This window comes from Amblyraja radiata, chromosome 5 (genome assembly GCF_010909765.2).
Source record: "Amblyraja radiata isolate CabotCenter1 chromosome 5, sAmbRad1.1.pri, whole genome shotgun sequence".
Lineage (NCBI taxonomy): Eukaryota > Metazoa > Chordata > Chondrichthyes > Rajiformes > Rajidae > Amblyraja > Amblyraja radiata.
In genome coordinates, this window is record NC_045960.1 from 56,545,923 (window position 1) to 56,558,959 (window position 13,037).

Below are 13,037 nucleotides of genomic sequence, written 5' to 3' on the forward strand. Positions count from 1 at the left end.
GTGGGTGAGCTCACCTGCACTCAGAGCCGCGCTGCCCTGGGTCTGGGAGCGCCTCCTCCCCTCTCCTCTTCCCGCCCCGCATGGCTTGGGATTTGCTTGGCCACCCCAGGAGGGGTGGACCGTCGCAACGCCTTCCCCCCTTCACCCTCTCGTCTGCTGAGATTGTTTTGTTCGCTGTGCAACAGACGACTAAATTGGATACGGCATGGATCTGGGGCGAGATAAACAAGGCTGCGAAGCGCACTACTCCAACGAGGAGCAGCGGGCGTCCATGCTACCCGGCGCCGGGGAGCCGCCAGCGAGGAGCCGCTGGCAGAGCCGCCGATGCCGGCTGCTCACTGGGGTGAGTGCTGTGGAAAAACTCTACACAAACTCACTTCATACAACTCGCCGTTTCAGTTTCCCGCAGCTCAGTGTCAAGTTGTTACAATTAACCACCCTGTTACTGCAGATTACCGGTCAATTTCTGACCGATTTACTTTTTGCTTACTTTTTACTCAAAGTTTGGAGTGTTAATGCGAATATTGTGCAAGTTACACAAAATATTTGCTTTTGTATCTGGAGTCTTATATTCATTTAAAAGGTGGCACAATTATAGGTGTAAATTACGCGCTATATCACCGCACACAGCTGACAGTTCTATGCCCACTACAAATTTTCTGACACATTGTAGTCGAACTTCCACCACTGGGTTAGAATTTCTACCTCAGAAACTTGAGGAACTCGAAGAAGTGGGGAAAAATACTGGAATTGCTAGAAATCTGAAACCAAATAGAAAATAGTGGAAACACTCAGCAAGTTGGACAGCATCTGTGGAGAGAAAGAGAGATATGTCTTGTGTAGGAAGGAACCACAGGTGCTGGTTTAAAGATAGACACAAAATGCTGGAGTAACTCAGCAGCACAGGCAGCATCTCCAGAGAGAATGAGTGGGCGATGTTTCGGGTCGAGAACCTTCAGATTTCTGAAGACAGGTTATCGACCAGAAACGTATCCCGTTCCTTATCTCCAGAGATGCTGCCTGTCCTGCTGAGTTACTCCAGCATTGTGTGTCTATTTTCAGAGAGATATCTTAATGTATAAAGTCTAATTCCAGTCTAGTTAGTACATTCTGACCAAAGATCCTGGACATGAAACGTGAACATTGAATGTTTTCAGCATATTAAGGGGGTAAATTAAATGGATTAAAGGCCGATAAATCCCCAGGGCCAGATAGGCTGCATCCCAGAGTACTTAAGGAAGTAGCTCCAGAAATAGTGGATGCATTAGTAATAATCTTTCAAAACTCTTTAGATTCTGGAGTAGTTCCTGAGGATTGGCGGGTAGCAAACGTAACCCCACTTTTTAAGAAGGGAGGGAGAGAGAAAACGGGGAATTACAGACCAGTTAGTCTAACATCGGTAGTGGGGAAACTGCTAGAGTCAGTTATTAAAGATGGGATAGCAGCACATTTGGAAAGTGGTGAAATCATTGGACAAAGTCAGCATGGATTTACAAAAGGTAAATCATGTCTGACGAATCTTATAGAATTTTTCGAGGATGTAACTAGTAGCGTGGATAGGGGAGAACCAGTGGATGTGGTGTATCTGGACTTCCAGAAGGCTTTCGACAAGGTCCCACATAAGAGATTAGTTTACAAACTTAAAGCACACGGCATTGGGGGTTCAGTATTGATGTGGATAGAGAACTGGCTGGCAAACAGGAAGCAAAGAGTAGGAGTAAACGGGTCCTTTTCACAATGGCAGGCAGTGACTAGTGGGGTACCGCAAGGCTCAGTGCTGGGACCCCAGCTATTTACAATATATATTAATGATCTGGATGAGGGAATTGAAGGCAATATCTCCAAGTTTGCGGATGACACTAAGCTGGGGGGCAGTGTTAGCTGTGAGGAGGATGCTAGGAGACTGCAAGGTGACTTGGATAGGCTGGGTGAGTGGGCAAATGTTTGGCAGATGCAGTATAATGTGGATAAATGTGAGGTTATCCATTTTGGTGGCAAAAACATGAAAGCAGACTATTATCTAAATGGTGGCCGACTAGGAAAAGGGGAGATGCAGCGAGACCTGGGTGTCATGGTACACCAGTCATTGAAAGTGGGCATGCAGGTGCAGCAGGCAGTGAAGAAAGCGAATGGTATGTTAGCTTTCATAGCAAAAGGATTTGAGTATAGGAGCAGGGAGGTTCTACTGCAGTTGTACAGGGTCTTGGTGAGACCACACCTGGAGTATTGCGTACAGTTTTGGTCTCCAAATCTGAGGAAGGACATTATTGCCATAGAGGGAGTGCAGAGAAGGTTCACCAGACTGATTCCTGGGATGTCAGGACTGTCTTATGAAGAAAGACTGGATAGACTTGGTTTATACTCTCTAGAATTTAGGAGATTGAGAGGGGATCTTATAGAAACTTACAAAATTCTTAAGGGGTTGGACAGGCTAGATGCAGGAAGATTGCTCCCGATGTTGGGGAAGTCCAGGTCAAGGGGTCACAGCTTAAGGATAAGGGGGAAATCCTTTAAAACCGAGATGAGAAGAACTTTTTTCACACAGAGAGTGGTGAATCTCTGGAACTCCCTGCCACAGAGGGTAGTCGAGGCCAGTTCATTGGCTATATTTAAGAGGGAGTTAGATGTGGCCCTTGTGGCTAAGGGGATCAGAGGGTATGGAGAGAAGGCAGGTACGGGATACTGAGTTGGATGATCAGCCATGATCATATTGAATGGCGGTGCAGGCTCGAAGGGCCGAATGGCCTACTCCTGCACCTAATTTCTATGTTTCTATGTTTCTATGTTTCTGATCGCCGATGAGCAATTGTTGTAGGACAGAGATCGGGTGCCCTGCGCTTGCACGAACCACCATAGCCCCCGAGCTGTGCTCAGGATTGCAACCTTTTGCTGTTTTCAAGTTCACTTTCGCTTGTTGCATCCCGTCTTATTCTGTGCCAATATTCCACTGTGGATAGAATTAACAAAGTGTGGTGCCGTGAACGGTGAATTAATTCCCACACTAAATGCTCCCTAATAACTTAACAGAACTGTTTTTTAAGAACCTGAGAAAATAAATGCAATGTGTAGCAATGTTACAACATTTTGAGATTTTAAAAATCAAGTCTGTAATTTATCCCATCAGATAAAGCATAAAAAGAAGTTTAATTTGACACCTAATTCATTTTCATATCTTCAGTATTAAACAAGTTATGGCCATTTTCATACTCGGAAATTAGCATCTTGTTCCCTATTGCTTTTCCTTGACTGAACACAAAAGCTGTGATCGAGGACAGTCAAAAGCCTATAAATTTATTAAAAATTAAGAGAACTGAAATAAATTTTCAGTTATTATAGATTGAAGCATTCTGAAACAAATATGAAACAATCTTACTTAGATGACTTGAAATTAAAGCATATAATTAGTTAGTTACCTAATTGTAGCTAATTACAAATTTCAATTACTAGATCTAAACATCTATCAATTTCTTAAGAATAGATTAACATTTTTAAATAGCCTAAGTGTCCAAATAACATTCACACACAAATTCACAATAAAACATGTTTTTTAAATCTCATTGTCATGGATTTATAGGCCAAATGGAAGGAATTTAATGTTTGAGACCTGCAAATTAATGGCCATTTAAATCATCTTACGAGTGGGTTTTTCTGGAACGCGACCATTTGGAATGTTGCGGTTGCGGGTGATTTAGTCCCCATATCGGCATGAAAAATACTGCCCATTCGTATGAGGACTAAATCACCGTTTCGCAACAAAATGTGAACTAAAGGCATCTTAAGAAACACTTTTATACATAAAAATAAACAACTTTCTTTTACCTGTCACCTACATGAAATCCGTCCCCATTGTCGGCGTTGACGGCTTTAGAAGCTGATTTTAAAATGACTCCAGTGCTGAAATTGTCGGGCGATTAAAAAAAAAAAAAAGACACAGAACGGCCGTTGAAACAATTCATGCCACAACAAATCAATAGCAGATGTGATCTTTTTGGCTCCCCACTCTGCAATGGAGCTGTTGTATAACTGCAATATGTACATCAGGCTTCTTCTTGCAAATGAACCATAAACCAAAGGAATAGTTAGATCTCAAGCCGGGTGTTGAGCAGCCAGGTTGTTGTCTCTGCGTCAATGTCTGCCGGGCCCTGAGCTCCATTTGGTGGGTGGTAGAGCAGGCACCCAGAGAGGACATGGTTGGATGTCTGATGTTCTGACAGGCTGTTGATCATTGACTACAGCTCAGCATTCAACACCATCATCCCTTCCAAGCTCATCGTCAAACTCGGGGACGAACAGAGACCCAGTTCCCTATGTAACTGGATCTTTGACTTCCTCGTGAACTTAATTAGTATGGATTTGCAACAACACTTCCTTGCTGACTGTAGGTCCCACTACGATCGCTGGAGCCATATGGAGTTGTGCGGAGCTGGTCCCGACATTGCGCAGGGCTCGAAAAACTGACCATGTACAAAAATTCCGCGCGGCAATGGCCTGACGGCCCGCAGACGCCTTACGCACCTCCTCGACGGGCGTGCGCAGCATCTCGACGCCGTACGCAGTATCTTGACGCAGTATGTCACACGCGAACTTCCGCGGGGTTTGCTCGAACTTCACGTCACTCACACGACCTCCGCGTGGCCCCCGCTTCCGATTTGGTCGCGCTCGCCCCATGCAGGCGCATGCTGGTGGGACTGGCCCTTTACTGGCTGCACTATGGACTGGTTTGGCATGCAACCCCTCAAGAATGAAGGATGCTGCAGAAAGTGGTAGACATTGGCTGGTTGATCATGAAAACTGACTGCCTGCCATTAAAGGGATCCGCAGGAAATGCTGCTTCAAGAAGGCAGCTAATATTGTCAGCTCTACACCACTCTGACCATGCTATTTTCTAGCTGATGCTGTCAACCAGAGGTGCCTGTGAACCGTTACCTCCAGGTTCAAGAACAGCTTGAATGGAGGTGCAGCAGTAGAGTTGCTGCAGCGCCGGAGACCCAGGTTCGATCCCGACTACAGGTGCTGTCTGTACGGAGTTTGTATGTTTTCCCAGTGACCGCGTGGGTTTTCTCCCAGATCTTCGGTTTCCACCCACACCACAAAGACGTACAGGTTTGTAGGTTAATTAACTTGGTAGAAGAGTAAATTGTCCCTAGTGTGTGTAGGGTATCGTTAGTGTGTGGGCCGAAGGGCCTGTTTCCACGCAGTATCTCTAAACTAAACTAAACTAAACTAAACTGCTTCTTTCCATCAATCATCAGATTCTTGAACAACAACAATTTTACCTCTGCAGCAAACTATAATGGACTTCTCACTACTCTGGTTGCTCTGTCCATTTTTTTTTTAAACTAGCATGGTCTGGTTTGCTGAGAATAACCAATAATGTATTATTGCTGTGCCTAGAAAGCTACAGCAGGTAAGAATTTCATTGTTCCAGTTCATATTTGACACATATATAAATTAAACACTCTTCATCTACTTATCTGTGGTTGTGGATTATTGGCCATGAAAATCAAACCTGCATTTTGTTTATCTAACATTTAGTAAATAATTATATTTCTTTCACTATTTGTAAGAGAAACATTTGCTCCAAACTGTCACTGTCTGAATGCTGGGTGTTCTGTGCAGCTCTGGACTGAAGCTATAATGATCAAAAGAATGAAAGTTAGCTAAGCATGCCAGCCACATTTTGACTCAATGCCTTGTTTGTCTGGGAAATAAAGTGATTCACTCATTGGGGAGCAGCTGTTGGAAGTCACTAACTGCACAAGGATTATATGCAGTTGAGTGGTGATAAGACTGTAGTTTAACGCATTTGTAGTGAGAGCTGCTCTTTGGGGTCATACATCTCATGTAAATGTTTACGCTGCTTGGTTTCTGCTTCATACCCATTCTTTATGTGCACGTGCTATGGCCTACCTCAACCAATCTACACGGAAGCCTGCTCTCAGGTGGTTTGTGGGAGGCTAGTTATATTAATTGTATAGACATTGTTTTCTCCAGAGATGCTCCGTGCCCCACTGAGTTACTCCAGCACTTTGTGTTTATCATTGGTATAGACCAGAATCTACAGTTCCTTTTTATAACATATTGTTCAGGCAGTGTTGTGTGATAGGTGACTAGATCTGAGAGAGCCTAAGATAAGTGAATTTTACAGAGGGTGATGAGGGGGAAGTGTAACCAGGCAATGGCAGGGTGGTGATAATATCCTAGTTAATAATGGAATATTTTATGTATTTTATTAAGTAAAGATTAATTTGGGTTTTGGGTTCTGAGTAAATGAAAGCTTTGAAATTGGGTTCTGTAGAAGGGCTGGGAAATTGGAGGCCAGCATTCAAACTGCATCCAAGCTGCTTCCTGTTGTGCCCAAGCAAAAGATGTTGACAATGGTGAGAGGGGAGGTACTTGCTGAGAAGGTTCTGGATTCTGTAAACACAAGCCTTGGGAGAGCATGAGCTTCCTGAGAAATTGGTATTCTCTACTAGCAGAAACTTCTGTGGGCAACTGATAAGGATCCTTACATTGTTTAAGAAGGTACTGCAGATGATAGACCTTTGACTAACTTCTTGTTATTTGGGGTTTCGTAACTAAAGTTTGTGATCGATATAACCATAGCATGAGAAGTATTGTATTAATGACAAGCATGCTTTGAATGGGTAGAGCTGTGATTGATATGTTAGACGTCATTGCTGCCATTCTGTATGAACATGTGACTATGTTTCCAAAACAGTATAAAAAGATGCTGTATGTCTTCATTCATTAGAGCGATGGCCTGGGAGGAGTTAAGTATCTGCTGTATGCTTGACTTTGTATCTCCTAGCACTCTCTAGCTAATCAATCAATCAATCAATCAACCTTTATTGTCATCTTGCAAGCAACAGTTGTACAGTGCAAAATGAGAAGACGTTTCCCAGGGAATACCGGAGCATCGCACATGAAATTTAAAACATTTCACACATAATAACAATAAAAACAATCCAGTCCCTGATGAAACAGTATAAATAGTTAAAAGCAGGTAAAACAACAACGTTAAAATACAGTAAAACCAATCATAAAAAATGTCCGGGGCAGCTGATTTGAGTGGCCAGTGCCAGTTATTAAAGTGGCCAGTGCCAGTTATTAAAGTGTCCGTGCCAAGACGCAGAATCAGGTGACTGTGAGTACAGAGTGACTGTTTAGCAGCCTCACAGCCTGTGGCAGGAAGCTGTTTAGCAGTCTTGTAGTCCGGGCTTTGATGCTGCGATATCTCTTGCCTGATGGCAGGAGATCCAGGTGTATGTGGAGGGGGTGCAGTTTGTCCTTAGCAATTCTCTGAGCTTTTTTCAGACAGCGGCTCTGGAACAGTTCTTGTACCGAGGGTAGGGAGACGCCAATGATCCTCTCTGCTCCCCTCACTACCCTCTGCAGAGCCTTCCTGTCCGAGCAGTTGCAGGTGGAGTACCACGTATTTATGCAGTACGTGAGTACAGACTCCACCGCACCCCTGTAGAAAGTCCTGAGGATGTTGGTGGGGAGTGAGGCCTGTTTTAGTTTCCTCAGGAAGTGCAGTCGCTGATGGGCCCGTTTGACGGTCCCAGTGGTGTTCCTGGACCAGGTGAGGCTGTCTGTAATTTGCACACCGAGGAACTTTATGCTCTCCACTCTCTCCACCGTGGTGCCATTGACGTTGAGGGGTGTATGCTTTGGCTGTGCCCTCCTCAAGTCGACAACCATCTCCTTTGTTTTGTCGACATTTAATTCTAGATTATTTTTGCCGCAACAGTCCACTAGTTGTTTTACTTCCTCCCTGTACATTGATTCGTCATCTCCGCTGATGAGTCGCACCACTGTTGTGTCATCCGCAAATTTTATGATCTTATTGTCCCTGAATCTGGCAGCACAGTCACGTGTGAGCAATGTGAACAACAGCGGGCTGAGCACACAGCCTTGAGGGGAGCCGGTGCTCAGCGTGATCGAGCCTGAAGTGTTCTTGCCAACACGGACTGACTGAGGTCTCTCTGTCAGAAAGTCCAAGATCCAGTGACACAGGGTGGTGTTGAGGCCCAGCAGGGTTAGTTTCTCCACAAGTCTCTGTGGGATGATGGTGTTAAACGCTGAGCTGAATTCAATGTACAGGATTCTGGCGTATGTGTTTTTGTTTTCCAGATGCGTGAGTACTGTGTGCAGCGTGGTAGAGATGGCATCCTCTGTAGAACGGTTGGGACGATAGGCAAACTGGAGGGGGTCTAACGATGAGGGGAGGCTGGCAGTAATGTGGGGTTTCACCAGGCGTTCAAAACACTGCATTATTATTGGGGTCAGGGCGACAGGGCGGTAGTCATTTAGGCAGGCAACAACTGGTTTCTTCGCTATGGGGATTATTGTGGAAGTTTTGAGGCATGTGGGGACAATGGCTTGACCATTAAATGATCATTAAAGCTTGTAATGGTTTTACCCAACATATTGTAAGTTGTCTGTTTTAAGAAAATGAACCTTAACAGTAGAACACTTTGGGTAGAAATGAAAGCCAGCCCATGAAAGGAAATGGGAAGTTGTTTTAACTACCACTCGGATTGGGTGGGGTGGCATTCATTTTCAACACTGGCTTCAACTATTTTTGGGTCAAGAGTAAACAAAGCAATTTTCTGGCTTTTGTTTTTTATTTAGTTTATGTGAATTTTCTTTGCTGTGATTTGCGTTCTATTTGGTTTCATTTATGTTTTAAGGATCGGTTGCATCAAAAACATTCATTCTTTTGGGTTCGTAAATGTGCTATCACTGATCTTTTTGAATGATCAAGAGACTTCAAATTTGAACTTCTTAAAAGTAATGTATTTGAAGTTTCTGCAGTCTGCAACTGTTTCTGCAGAATGTTATGCCTTTTTGTACCAATGATGAACATCAATGGGAATGGAGGTCATTTGGGTTTAATTGGATATGAACAATAAAATACATATGGCATAATTTTTAGATTGAATTTAGTTGCTTTGTTACACCTAAGGTACTGGAAGAGAGAAGGTGGGAGACAGTGAGAAAGGGAGGGAAGCTTGGAATGCCAACGTCCCCGGGTGTTGTACCTCTTGTGAACAGGTTCACCCACTTAGAAGCTGTCGGGACAGAAGACGTTTTTGCACTGAGCGGTGGACTGGCTTGCGATGCGAATAGGGCTGTTGAGCCAAAACCAAAAAGGCCAAAGTCAGGCAACGCCATTGTAGTGGGAGACTCCATTGTGAGAGGTACGGACAGGGGATTCTGCGGCAACAGACGGGATTCGAGGAAGGTGTGCTGCCTTCCTGGTGCCAGGATCCAGGATGTCACGGACAGAGTGCAGAAAATCCTCATGGGCGAAGGTGAACAGCCGGAAGTGGTAGTGCATGTCGGCACAAACGATGTCGGAAAGAAGGGGATGATTATTCTGCAGCGTGACTTTAGAGAGCTCGGAAAAATGCTGAAAAGCAGGACCACCAGGGTTGTTATCTCCGGTTTGCTTCCAGTTCCTCGTGCTGGCGAGAGCAGGAACAGAGAGATACGGGACCTGAACGTGTGGCTGAGGAACTGGTGCACGGGGCAGGGATTTAGATTCTTAGATCACTGGGATCTGTTTTGGGGTAAGGGGGAACTGTACAAAAGGGACGGATTGCATCTTAACAGGTGGGGGACCAGCATTCTGGCAGGCAGGTTTGCCACTGCTACACGGGTGGTTTTAAACTGAATAAGGGGGGTGGGGTGTCGAGAGATATGGGAAAAAGCAGGGACGGGGTACTGATTTTAGATGATCAGCAATGATCATATTGAATGGTGGTGCTGGCTCGAAGGGCCGAATGGTCTACTCCTGCACCTATTTGTCTATATTTTTTTAAATACCCACTGATGGTCTCCACAGCCTTCTGTGGCAAAGAATTCCATAGTATCACCACCCTCTGACTAAAGACATTTCTTCTCATCTCCTTCCTAAAGGGAAATCCTTTAATTCTGAGTCTAATGGGCCTGTCCCACTTAGGCGATTTTTCAGGTGGCTGTCAAGTTGCTCACACACACACCCTTCACCAGCCTGTAATGCTGGCGAGGGACAGGGCAAGCGGGGGAAGCGCTGTCTGAGTGAAATTCACACAAGCCAATGTGACACAGACACAGACCGCGATGAACAGGAAGGTTGGCGCTGTAATGATGACAGTGAAAGCACAGTGTATGGTAAGGGGCACGCAAGTCCTTTAAAAGAGGGGTGGGGGGGGGGGTGGGGAGAGAGGGGGAGAAGGAGTGGAGACAACTTTTAAGAAGCCAGAGATACACGGCTGTGAAGCTCGGCGGACATTAACATTACCGGTCGGTTATCCTTGGTTCTGAAAACTATTGCTTACGTTTTTTTTTCCCCCAATGAGCCAATGAAATTCACCGGTCAGCACTGGCTACAATAACCTACAATAACCTACAACCTCCTGGCGACCCACCTACTACACACGAATTCTAGCTACTCTCCATGGCGGCTTCATTCTGGTAGACGCTAATTTTTCAACATGTTGAAAAATTCGGGACGACCATAATGAGGTCGCGACTAGTTCCCAGAATGCAGGAGCTCCTCACCACCATGAAGGCGACCACCCGCGAACATGTGGCGACCGCATAGTCTCCTGCAGTCGACTAAAAAGTCGCCTAAGTGGGACAGGCCCATTAGTCCTAGACTCGCCCATTAATGGAAACATCCTTTTCCACATCCACTCTATCCAAGCCTTTCACTATTCTGTATGTTTCAATGAATTCCCCTAATTCTTCTAAACTCTAGTGATTACACGCCCAGTGCAGACAAACGCTCATTATACCTACTCCTTCCTGGGATCATTCTTGTAAACCTCATCTGGACCCTCTCCAGAGCTAGCACATCCTTCCTCAGATATGGTGCCCAACATTGCTCAAAATATTCCTAATGTGGCCTTACCAGCGCCTTGTAGAGCCTCAACATTACATCTCTGTTTTGTATTCAAGCCTTCTTGAAATAAATGCTAGGATTGAGTTTGCTTTCTTTACTATGGATTTGACTTGCAGTTTAACTTTTTGGGAATCCTGCACCAGCACTCCCAAGTCCCTTTGCACCTTCAATACCTGGATTCTCACCCCATTTAGAAAATAGTCTACACCTTTATTCCTACTACCAAAATGCATGACTCCACATTTTGCAACACTATATTCCATCTGCCACTTCTCTGCCCACTCTCCCAACCTGTCCAAGTCCCTCTGCAGAGTCCCTGCTTTCTCTACTCTACCTGCCCCTCCACATATTTTCGTATCATCCACAAACTTTGCCACAAAGCCTTTCCCCTCGTCCAAATCATTAACATACAACGTGAAGAGTAGCGGCCCCAGCACCGACCCTTGCAGAACTCCACTTGTGTCTATTGTCACCTACAGCCAACAAGAAAACGCCCCCTTTATTGCCACTCTTTGTCTTCTGCCATCCAGCCAACCTGCTGTCCATGCTAGCATCTGCCCTTTGATACTGTGATCCTCCTAAGCAGCCTAACGTGTGGCATCTTATCAAAGGCTTTCTGAAAATCTAAGTAAACGATATCTACTGACTCACCTTTGTCTGTCCTGTCTTTGTCCTGTCCTTTGTCTGTGAGGAGACGTACCATTCTGTAATTCAAATCTGCTAGCTAAAAGCACTTTGCAGTCTTCAGGTTTGAGTTCCTTGATGTGTTCGGAATCTATGTCCCTCTTAACTTTCCTATCCATGTACCCATCCAAATTTTTTTTATATATTGAAATTATACCTGCCACTACCACTTTTTCTGGTAGCTTGTTCCATATTCCTACCACCCACTGTGTGGGGAAAACTTACATCTCATTTCCCTTTTAAATGTTTTTCTCTCATATCTTGAACCCGTGTCCTCTAGTATTAGACTCTACCCTGGGGAAAAGGTGTATGATCATCTGTCTTACCTGTGCCACCTATGATTTTATGAACATCATCAAGGCCACCCCAAGCAACCTTCGCTCTGGGGGAAATAGTCACAGCTTATCCAGCCTGAGTTCTGAGTTTAGTTTATTGTCACATGTACCGAGGTACAAACTCTTCTGACATCTCAAGCTCTCCATTCCTGGCAATATTCTTGTGAAACGTTTCTGCTCCCTCTCTAGCTTAATCAAATCTTTATAATATGACAATCGGAAATGTACACAATGTTTCAGGTGTGGTCCCACCAACATGTACAACTGTAACAAACCATGATGCAGCTTGTGAGACACAAGAGACTGCAGATACTGAAGCAACTCAGTGGGCCAGGCAGCATCTGTAGAAGCAGAGGGATAATCGACAAGAATGCTTTTGACATTAGGGAGGGATACAGTAGTCTATGTGTGCGTTAATGGTTGGGTGTATTGGTAACAAGTAGAGTGATGAAGATGAGCTCAAGTAGCTTATTGGACGATGCCCACTAGGTTGTCCTTCAACATGAGAGCTGTATATGTCATGCTGCCTCACAGCTCCAAGAACGTGAGCTTTATTGTGACCTCTGCTGTTGCCTGTGTGGAGTCTGCACAGTTTCCCTGTGCTCACACATTGATTTCTTTCGGCTGCTCTGGCTTTCCCCAATATCAGTGTAGAATTAGAGTCGAACAGCACTGAAATAGCCTATTTCCCACCACTCTGGTCTTGTTTGGCCCATATCACTCTGAATCTTTCCTATCCATGTATGTTCAAAAGTATTTTAAATGTTATTATACCTGTCTCAACTTCTTCCTCTTGTTCCATATACAGATTGCATATTCCGACTCGTACTTGAAAGCTTTAATTGAATTTGCCTCCACTGCTATCCCTATCATGTACAAACATTTTTTTGTATGGTGGGGGGGGGGTTAAAACAACTTTTCATATTGCCTTTAGTTACTTTGTCACTCGCTTTCATTTTGTGTCTCGAGATCCTAGACTCTTCTGCCAGAGGGAACAGTTTCTCAGTGTATATCCTTCATGGTTTTAAATATCTCTCTCGTATCACCTTACAATTTATTCTGTTCCAAGGACAACAACCCCAGTTTAGCCATATATACATCAGTTGTGGTAGAACCAACATTTA

General features: G+C 44.6%; 1 protein-coding gene across 1 annotated transcript in view; it reads left to right on the top strand.

The window, feature by feature from the left end:
• LOC116973325 (venom phosphodiesterase 2-like) overlaps positions 1-13,037 on the top strand; it is a 130,412-nt gene continuing 117,375 nt past the window's right edge. The window contains exon 1 of the mRNA XM_033021283.1: positions 1-343. Within this exon, the coding sequence (XP_032877174.1) occupies positions 206-343 (138 nt within the window). The 5' untranslated portion in view covers positions 1-205. The remainder of the gene's footprint in view (positions 344-13,037) is intronic.